At 47.5% G+C, this 9,635-nt stretch overlaps 2 protein-coding genes and 1 non-coding gene across 3 annotated transcripts; 1 reads left to right on the top strand and 2 right to left on the bottom strand.

The window, feature by feature from the left end:
* Positions 1-683: 683 nt before the first annotated feature.
* Positions 684-2,376, bottom strand: LOC103990229 (3-ketoacyl-CoA synthase 3-like). The gene has a single exon (XM_009409306.3). It carries the CDS (start codon positions 2,308-2,310, stop codon positions 946-948), a length of 1,365 nt encoding a protein of 454 aa, XP_009407581.2. The 5' UTR covers positions 2,311-2,376; the 3' UTR covers positions 684-945.
* Positions 2,377-6,220: 3,844 nt separating this feature from the next.
* Positions 6,221-6,307, top strand: TRNAM-CAU (transfer RNA methionine (anticodon CAU)). The gene is given in 2 exon segments: positions 6,221-6,258; positions 6,272-6,307. It is a non-coding gene; the product is annotated as a tRNA-Met (tRNA).
* Positions 6,308-6,751: 444 nt separating this feature from the next.
* Positions 6,752-8,549, bottom strand: LOC135641236 (putative F-box protein PP2-B12). Its single transcript, XM_065156461.1, has 4 exons — positions 8,411-8,549; positions 8,015-8,320; positions 7,643-7,761; positions 6,752-7,562 (listed from the first exon to the last, which is right to left on the bottom strand). The coding sequence occupies exons 2-4, from the start codon at positions 8,276-8,278 to the stop codon at positions 7,073-7,075; spliced, it is 873 nt and encodes a 290-aa protein (XP_065012533.1). The 5' UTR covers positions 8,279-8,320; positions 8,411-8,549; the 3' UTR covers positions 6,752-7,072.
* Between the last annotated feature and the right edge of the window lie 1,086 nt (positions 8,550-9,635).

Raw genomic sequence — 9,635 nt, 5'->3', positions numbered from 1 at the left:
CGATTGACTGTCTCCTAACAGTGTCTGGCCATTGGTATGCTGGGCATTCATGTCCGTGTAGGGTTTGATCCACAGTTTTGGTTGGATAAAGCATCAGTGCATGCCTCCTTAGCTGCTGTTCCACTGTTTTGTTGCCCTGCTATCTTTTGTTGTGTTTCCCCTCTCATCACGCATCTCCTCGAGTACAAGTCAACGACTGATGCATGCGTGTTGCATGTCCGGCCGAATGCTATGAGGAAGTCATGGAGAGCATATGTGCATGGATATCTTCCTACGATGGATATATGTATTCATACATTAACACCAAAATACACAAACCCGAACATGGGCTTTCGTACTGAGACATGGGCTTAGATTGGGCCTCAAACTTTCGGGCTCCCAAAGCCTCGCTATCTGTGGCCCGAAAGGTTCTTTGTAAAAATCGATGACAGAAACCCACCATGTACTCTCGCGGGCAACAAATCAATGAGCGTACCACCTGGATGTCCGTCGCATTCCACCAGCCACATCAATGTTGCGTACCGATCTGCAGTGCAGCGCATCGAGCCGGGTCGAGGCGGGGCGCGTCGTATACGCCGATGACCGACGAGTGAAGCCGAAGAGACATGACGAACACAGACCTGCGGGGACAGCGCGGTTCGGGAAACCAAAAAGGGCAAAAAGATAATGACGCGTGCATTGAATCCATTTATTAGATTGTACTCATCAGCCCCAGCAGCAACTATTGTGACTCGAGCTATGATGATGGCCCATATCAACTTAACGTCCTTGCAATCCCAGCCATGTCGACGCTATCCGACTATAGCCGAGTGAGTTAATGAAACAATAATGTATGCGACGATCGAGATCACAATGAGAAAAGAACAACCAGAAGCGAAAGGTGCCACTCAACATACAGTTTGGAAAGAATGGAGGGAGGGAGCAAGAGGATGCGAACGGCGCTGCTTACGCCTCCTTGACCCACCCAAACTTCTCCATGAAAGGGTTGACTAGGGTCTGTGGAGGGTAGGCTCGGATGCAGTCCTCCCACGCTCCGCCATCGTTCAGATCACGCAGCACCTCCCACAGGCAGCTGTTGCACTTGAACCCCGCCCCGAAGCTCAGCATCAACACCCTGTCCTTCCTCCTCAGCCTCTTCTTGGCCTCCATGTACCCCAGCACATACCACAAGCTGCTGGCCGACGTGTTCCCCCACCGGTGCAGCGTCATCCTTGCCGGCTCCACGTCGTACTTGGTCAGCCCCAAGGCCCTTCCCACGGCATCGATCACCGCCGCGCCGCCGGTGTGGAGACAGAAGTGGTCCACGCCCGACTTGAAGTTCACCATCGCGGCCGTCGCTGCGTCTGTCTTCGCCTCCTTCGACCTCCAGAGCCAGTGCCGGAACCCCCGGAGGACGTACAGCGCAAGCTCTCCCACCGGTAGCACCTTGGGCGCCAGCCTCTGGAGGTTCTCGGCGAAGGCCCGCACCGCCGCCTTGGGGAGGCTCTTGCTCAGGTGAAAACCGACGCGGCCCTCGTCGTCCTCCTTCTGGATGGCGCAGCTGTAGGCGTCGTCGTTGGCACCGATGTGCGCCCGGACCAGGCATTTCAGGCTCATCTTAGCTCGGTGCTTCAACGACGGATCGTTCGTGAGCATGAAGGAGCAGCCTCCGGAGCGGAAGAGGCAGTTGCCCAGCATCATGGACTTGTCCGTGCCGTAGTACCAGTTGGGGGCAATGGACTCGGACGTGACGACGACAGCGAGCGTCCTCTTCCGGGTCTTGAAGATGTTGTTGACAAGGTCGATGGCGATGGGGCTGGCGCTGCACCCCATCCCGGCCAGGCTGAAGTTCTTGACGTCCTCCCTCATTCTGTACCTGTTGACGATCCTCGACGTCAGGGAAGGGGAGGGGGCGAACATGGACACGTTGACCACCAGCACGTCGACGTCAATGGGAGAGATACTGGTCCGGAGGAAGAGCTCGTCTAGCGTGCGATACATGCAGTCGTCGACCTCGTCGACGCAGTCGTCGTGGGTGGGACACTCCTCCCTGCCCTCGATGATGCTCCGGGGGCCGTACGTGTCCTCGCTGATGCCGGAGTTGACGACGACCTTGAGGAGGAACTTGTAGTCAGGCACGCTCAGTCTCTTGTTCCTCACGATGATGTCGCTGCAGAGCTCGCTGGAGAGCTTGCGATCGTCGGAAGGCTTGTAGCAGACGAAGTCGAGGAGGTAGCAGCTCCGGTTCCTCCGACGGTCGAACCCCTTCCACAGAATGGACAGCAAAGAACAGAGAAGAAGGATAGTGGAGATCGTCCACAAGAGATCCATGGCACAATGCCAAGGAAATAAATAATCTACCTTCTTCTCGGTGCTGTTTCCACTGGAAGAGGAGGGATCGGGGGAGAGTTATACGTAGTGAATGGCTTCGGAGGGTTGAGCGGCTATAAATGCACTACCATCATCTGCTGCTTCCCAACCAAGTCCTTTTTTAGATTGACTGTTACATTGAGGTCTGTCACGGGCATGTGAGAGAAGGAACTCGAAGGACCCGAGAGAGAGAGAGAGAGAGAGAGAGAGAGAGAGAGAGAGATGAGGGTCATGGAAGGTGATCATTGTGGGTCATTGCAAGGAAGAATTCCCTCTCTGCTATCATCAACCCCACCACATTTCAAAGGTTATGTGTAATCATTACTAAATTCCTTTGTACGCAACAGGAAATAATAATGACGAGTAGTTCGGATTACGTTTCTGGAGGACAACTATATCCTGGTAGGACACTGCTCAGAAGTTGGCAGGAGCCCCACCGGACCATTGATCAGCAATAGAGGAGAGAAGAAGAGGAGCTTCGACAAGTAATGTTTTAGGGATGGCAACTAACACTGCTCGGAGAAGAAGGAGCGCTGTTCCTACTTATATATCTCATGCCAAAGCTATCGTCTCGAGTCTCTAAATCCTCAACTTATTGCAATTATTATTGGCGAGGCTAATCCAAATATTGTTGATCATCATTGATAGCGCAAATATTCACCCAATGACAACTCGATATATAGCACAATAATAGAAAGATAAAATCGGATCAATATATTCTATTCATATCTTAAAAATAGTAGATCAAGAAAATATTCCACTTGTATTATAGACTATTCTTTCAATTTACTAACTGTAGAACATAATAATCGAAGTCAAGTATAATTTATTAAATTTAATTTTCTTTTATCGACTTAAACTTCATAAGGATCATATAAAATACTCATTTGATCTTGATCTTCGTATAGGTCAGCTAGCTACGGAGCACGCGTCTATCTCAACCATCAAGGGAGCGTTCAAGGTTTCGATCATATTAGAATTCTTACATGCGTAGATCTAAACTGAATCGGGTGGATCCAAACATCAATAATATCATTCATATCGATCACCAATTTATCTAAAACGTTAGGAATGAGTTTTTGCACATTGCTACAACTTCTTCCTCTGCTGCAAATTCCTCCTCTACTACAGCTTATTCCTCTGCTACAGCATTGCTATAGCTTTTTCTATTGCTGTAGATTTCTTCTCTACCGTCGCAGCCGTCGTAATTACAACCACGACCAACGTCGTTGAGAAAAGCGAAGCTTCGCTCTTGCCTTCGGCCAGCGACCAACGTCGTTGAGAAAAGTGAAGCTTCACCCTTCGGCCAGCGACCAACGCCTTTGCATTCCTAAGAGGCTCCGTGGTCAATCCTCATCTTCCTCACCGTGGTAGTCTTCGCTGATCTGCCAATATTCGGCATACTTAAGAAGAATGAAGGAACGCTTGTGCCATCATAGCAACAGTAATCGCAGCAGCAGCAGCAGCGATCTACACTTATCTTACTCATTGAAGCCTTTTGCTTGTAAACAATTTTTTGCATCGATCCAAGATTGGTATCCTTGTCAGGAGCACCATCTTGCGGGGGCATGATAGAAGATAAGATTTCCCCAACTTGATAGAAGATAAGATCTCTCTTGCGGGGGCATGATAGATAAGATTTCTCCAACTATATGAGAAAATCTCTCTATTCTGTTTATTCTGTTGAGGGAAATCCTTCCTCCTAATCTGTATAAATAAGAGAGGGAACATGTTAATATATTCAAGCTAAAGCTATTTCATTTCTACAATAAAGCTTCTTCAATTATTGTTCTTATCTTCTATTATTTCTATCACTTGCGAAGTGACAAGTAACTCCAGCTAAGCTGATGGCTGGCTTGGACAAAGGTTGCAATCACTCGGTGGCTCTGTTAGTAAGATATGCGACGGAGTCACCGAGTCAATGCGAAGCCACGCCGAAGCAGAAAAGCCAACGTAGACTGCAGACGGAGACAGTTGGGACGTGGGGTGTGTTAAGTATGGCGACGTACCAAGCGTTGACAAGCTGTGCTGGTCAATGATAGAGGTCAATGATAGATTCGTTGGCGAGTGAGAGAGGAAGATGGAAGCAGCGATCTTGCGCTTTGACTTTTGGAGGACGTTGAAATGGAGATTTAATGACGATGAGATCACTAATGACTCCTGGTCGAGTATATAAGACATTAATTGGGATAAGAATACCAATCGGATTTCTCTCGGACGAAGTCGTATACACGTTGTAGGAGTACACAGGAAGAAGCCAAGCGTTAGCGAGCAGAAGATGTAATCGTCATGCAACTGTAGGTGAAGAGAAACTAGTGAGATCGATACGTGCCTTCCCTGATGTATGACGTACAGAAAGAGAGAGAGAGAAAGAGAGAGAGAGGAGAAGATGGTTGATGATGGTGGAAGACGATGCTCAACCATGCAGTATGTGGGAGAAAGCAAGGCATTTTGCGTAAGGACCAACGAGATAGTAGTGCATGCAAAACAGTTAAACGGTGTGAGATGAGTTGTGTGGCTTCAAAATTAAAAGGAAAATCTTAGAGATCAATAAGTATAAATAATTAATATAAATTTAATGTGATTAAATACTTTATCTCTATCTATAAAGAAGCAAACATTTATTTTCCTTTCTTAACTCTCCCCTCGAGTTGTTTCTGTATAGAATGACATTCTCTTTCTCTCTTTGGAGTATTTGTTCTTCTAAGATATATTTTATATCATAGAGATCAATTGCAAACACTCTTTAGTTAATCCTAACTCAAATTGTGAATCACACTAGCATATCCTCGTACATAAATTTGAAAAAAAAATTATATATATATTTTTTTACATTCTCTAGACCCATTAAAAAAACTCACTTAATATATTTCTTAACATCGTAGTCAAATATCAAAAACATATAAATATATGAGATATTCTCCAAATCTTAGTTTTAGAATTTTCTTCCTTAACGAGAAATCCTATTCATATTATGACTTTTTATCCTCGAAAAATGTTAGCCTCACAAATAAAAAATATACATATATATTCGTGAATACCATGCATATAAGCTATTTGGAATATTGCATCGAGAAGGAGAATTAAGGTATCAACAACACGATTCAGGTCCGTCCTGATGGCAATAATTGGGTCCAGATTGAGGAGTCAGAATGTTTGAAACGAGTTGATATACAGCCAGCCCGGTGGTGATATAGCAGCATTTTGTCGTCGGTGACTTGAATGCAAGATCACATTGCTCTCTTCCGCTGGGTCGTCTACTCTCTCTCTCTCTCTCCGCGTCGTCGTCTTAATGATGACAGAGGATCGATCGCATGTCGACTGAGAGCCACCTGCAGAAGAAGCCGGCCGTGCCTTCCGTGCGGTGATCAATCCACGCATTGCCACCGATGTGTGAAGGATAACACCGAGGCAAAAAGCAACACCTTTATTATTTGTCGTGAACGGCTTCTTGTGTTGCCGTCGCATCTCATTCTGTTCTAAATGGATAAGATCAAGACAAGAGGGAGTCTGTGGGCGCAGTGTATATATGTACGACAATGGTCGTTCGTGGCTCATTTATATTACCACATATTTTTGGCACAGTAATTTTGGTCGATAATTAGATTTTGTTTTCTTTCAAGTAATTATACTTGTATCTGTGCATTTCATCCCACAAGCATTTCATGGGGTTTGATGGGAGTAGAGAAACAATCTACAATAAATTTGTTATAATGATTCAATGATTAAAATGATAATTATCGATAGTAAATCGAGAGACTCGACACACCCAATTTAATCAATTGAAAAACTCTCATAAATAATATAACATCTAAAGGAAAAATTTTCTAAATTAAAATAATAAAAATATTTCTTATCTCTGCACACCATCGGGGTGGTGGCGCAGTTGGTTAGCGCGTAGGTCTCATAGCTTTATCGAGTTATCCTGAGGTCGAGAGTTCGAGCCTCTCTCACCCCAACGGTACTATTTTTTTTACTGACTATTATAATAGTTGGCGCTGTTCCCTCTCCCTAGAGACGGAGAGGTTCGCTGAACCGGTGATTGCGTGCCACCTTTGTTTGCTACCTCTGTTTCATATAGGGTTAATTGTTGTCGTGCGAGGTTCGATGAACCTGTGATTGCGTGCTACCTCTCCTCCACAGGAAGTGTCTTTCTTTGGCGTATACGACAAATTTTGAATACTATTCTTGTGTGTTAATTTTATCGTGAGAGGACAACTCCAAATCAGACCCTCTTCGTCTTGTTTCACTGCACGATTTAGAAGACCTTCTTCCCTTTGTAGTCTTGTTGGAAGTATTTATCGATACACACGATATTGGTTCACACCATTCTCGATGATCGTCTTGGAGTCATCAACCGATTGATATGTGAAAGGTACAATGAATGGTTGAACTAAGTACATACTGTAATCGCTATTCTCAAATCATTTATTGCTTGATTCACTGATGATTCTCCAACACCAGTAATTTCCTATCGCTAATTTCATCTCTCGTCTTTTAAGAGAACACCAGAAGCTTCCACAACGTACGTACAAGCTGCTAGAAACAGCGTACAAGAAAGAGATGCACTTGCATTTGCCAAACAAAACAAAACACACACACTCTCTCTCCGTATCACTCGATCACCAAAAGGAAAAGAAGCAACAGGGAGATATCTATCGCGTAGTATTGGTGCGATTCGAGGAATGCCCGAATCACATGCCCTTGGGGGGCGCCTGTGCGGCTAGGCCTTGGGCCTGATCTCGATTCCCTGGATGATGAGACCCTTCTTCCAGTGCCCTCCCCTCACTTCCATCAAACTCATCTCCACCTCCCCGTCCTCTCCCTCATCGATGTAGAACTCCCCCAGTTCCGCCTCCATCCACCCGTCGTCCCTTGCGTCCCCAACCTCCGCCGCCGCTTCCTGGTCCGCTGCAATCTCCAGCATCATCGCGCCCCACCTCAATAAAGGCCCGAACCGGATCCTGTTCCTCCGAGCGCGTACACGAGATGGCGAATCATTTGGCTGAAGACGGACCACGTGGGTGGATGAATGCTGCACCCCCATCGTGACGGATGCTTCTTGGGGTGGGTGGCCGAGACCACGCGACCAGTCCGCTAGTCTGAAGATGAGATAGGCAGCGTACGTCCTCCGCCCAGAAAGCATGCGACTTTGGATCTTGCCACGGATCTCCAGCCAGCACACGTTTACCAGTTCGGCGGCCTCCGAGAACCTTGCACGCACGGGGAATGAGACATGAAGCAGTAGCAGCAGCAGCAGCAGCGTTGGAGAGAGGGATGCACACTACATTACCTGCAGTCGGACAGAGGAACCCACCTCCAGTACTGGGGCGTGTCTCCCCACGTAATGGACAGCGATCGGGCGGAGAGCATGTAGCACTTGGCCCCACTCGACCTCTCCAACCAGAAGCTCTGCAAGCATCAAACAACAGCCAAGCTTTGTACCCGACTCATCCTGTCACGTTGCGACCCAGAGAGCATGGGCGAAATCGAAATCGAAGAAAAAGAGAACCGGAAAGATGGTGGTTCTCTATGTTTCTTCTACCAGAAATCTCTTCTTTGTCGTTCAGTTCCAATCAGAAACCGGTCCCAATTCACCGATGAAGAAGAATATAATATTAACCCTAAAGAAAACAGAGCATCTAATCGAGAGGAGGCGACGTACCATCTTGCCGGCGTCGATGAGGAGGGAATCGCAGAGGCGGAAGAAGAGGTCGCGCTTGGAGGAGCATACCACGGGGCGGACGGCGCGGGAGAGGATGGAGCGGTAATCGGAGGGGAGGAAGCGGTCCCAGACGGTGTCGTAGGCGGCGGCGGAGCGGAAGGCGGAGGAGACGGCGGAGAAGCGGCAGACGTCGCGGGGGGAGGTGAGGGCGATGGCGTGGGCGACGCAGCCCTCGGGAAGCCTATCCATACCCGACTCACCCATTCGATACCGATCGATCGATCCAATCTCTAATCCCTCTTTATTCTGCACCGTGCAGAAGAGGAGGAACTCACCCACACAACCAAAAGGAGAAGAAAGGAGATGAGGGTCGACGCAGAGGCATCGGATACACACATCTGCCAAGAGAGGATGGAGGAAACAGCAACGTGCGGTTGGGGTGCGGGAAAAGGGCAGCCTTGCCTCGAGGAATCGGAATTGCTATCGCCGAGACCACACGCGGCACGAAGCAAAGCGGAAACGTATAATCAAATAATTGTTAATAAATATACGAGCCACAAAAAAAAAGAATATGTCAATAAGATCCGACGCCGCAACAACCACCACCGCTTTCATTGGGGTACAAACCTCGACCAGATCAGCCTGGGTTCATGCTCCACGGTGGATGACGCAAGCCGCTGCTGCTGTTTTGGGCCTCCCCATCTGACGGCACCCGAAAGTTGCACTACGTGCTCTCTTGCTGTCTTAAAATATATTAACATCTTACTAATAGCTCATCAATCATATATATATATATATATAGTTAAAAATCTGATTCTGGGACCGATCGAGGTTTGAGAACATGACATGACAAAGAATCATCATTCTATTTAAAATGAACAATTACTTTTATTGCCATCTCCATATTGAATCTTCCTTGAATGTCCCTTCTCTCTATCCATAGAATCTACTCAAGATAAAATCGGTCTTCCATTTAAACACTTTAATCTTTCAATTTTAAGTTATGACAAATACATATATTTGGATTTAGTCTCTTGTCGATTCCGTTTTATGTCAATGATTCAATAGAAATGAGGCCAAATGACACATCCATCACAATCTATACAACTTTAGCCCTTACCAAAGAATCTCTCCATGCCCATCATTCGTCTAAGAGATCTAGAGATATACTTCCTGTTGTGGGAAACAACTTTGAGAGCCGTGGCCTCAGGGCCGACGTGGCTCGGTTCGGGTCCGAACGTCGGGGATCTCTCTGGGGCGTGCCACGAGCCCGCGAGGTCGGTCCGGTGCGATGGTCCGATCGGGACGGGGTCGCCGTCTCCTCCGGGCAGGGGCTCGTCGTCCGCGCGGCCGGCGGAGACCCTCAGCTTCGCACCTGCACAAAGGTCGGGTAGGGAGGCTCGACCCGACCCCTCCGACGATCAAGTTAACGAAAGATGTGGAGAGGGTTTCAGAAGAAGAAGTGTTTGTATGTGTGACCCCCCCTTCTCTGATGAACGAGAGGGTATTTATAGGGAAGCTTACTGTTGTTTGATGTGCCCGCCTGCAAGAGGCAAGCTGATAGCGTCTGTCATGGGCGCTGGCATGGCATGAAGGACCACGTCTGAGTAGGCGTTAATGT

Source organism: Musa acuminata, chromosome BXJ3-6, assembly GCF_036884655.1.
Source record: "Musa acuminata AAA Group cultivar baxijiao chromosome BXJ3-6, Cavendish_Baxijiao_AAA, whole genome shotgun sequence".
In the NCBI taxonomy this organism is placed as follows: domain Eukaryota; kingdom Viridiplantae; phylum Streptophyta; class Magnoliopsida; order Zingiberales; family Musaceae; genus Musa; species Musa acuminata.
The sequence above is the reverse complement of the archived record's forward strand: the minus strand, read 5'-3'. Positions and strand labels throughout refer to the sequence as shown.

Coding starts and splice junctions, on each gene's coding strand:
- LOC103990229 (XM_009409306.3), bottom strand. CDS start 2,310: ATGGATCTCTTGTGGACGATCTCCACTATCCTTCTTCTCTGTTCTTTG.
- LOC135641236 (XM_065156461.1), bottom strand. CDS start 8,278: ATGGGTGAGTCGGGTATGGATAGGCTTCCCGAGGGCTGCGTCGCCCAC. Junction 7,762..8,014: donor TCATCGACGCCGGCAAGATG/GTACGTCGCCTC, acceptor TGATGCTTGCAG/AGCTTCTGGTTGGAGAGGTC. Junction 7,563..7,642: donor GTTCCTCTGTCCGACTGCAG/GTAATGTAGTGT, acceptor CGTGCGTGCAAG/GTTCTCGGAGGCCGCCGAAC.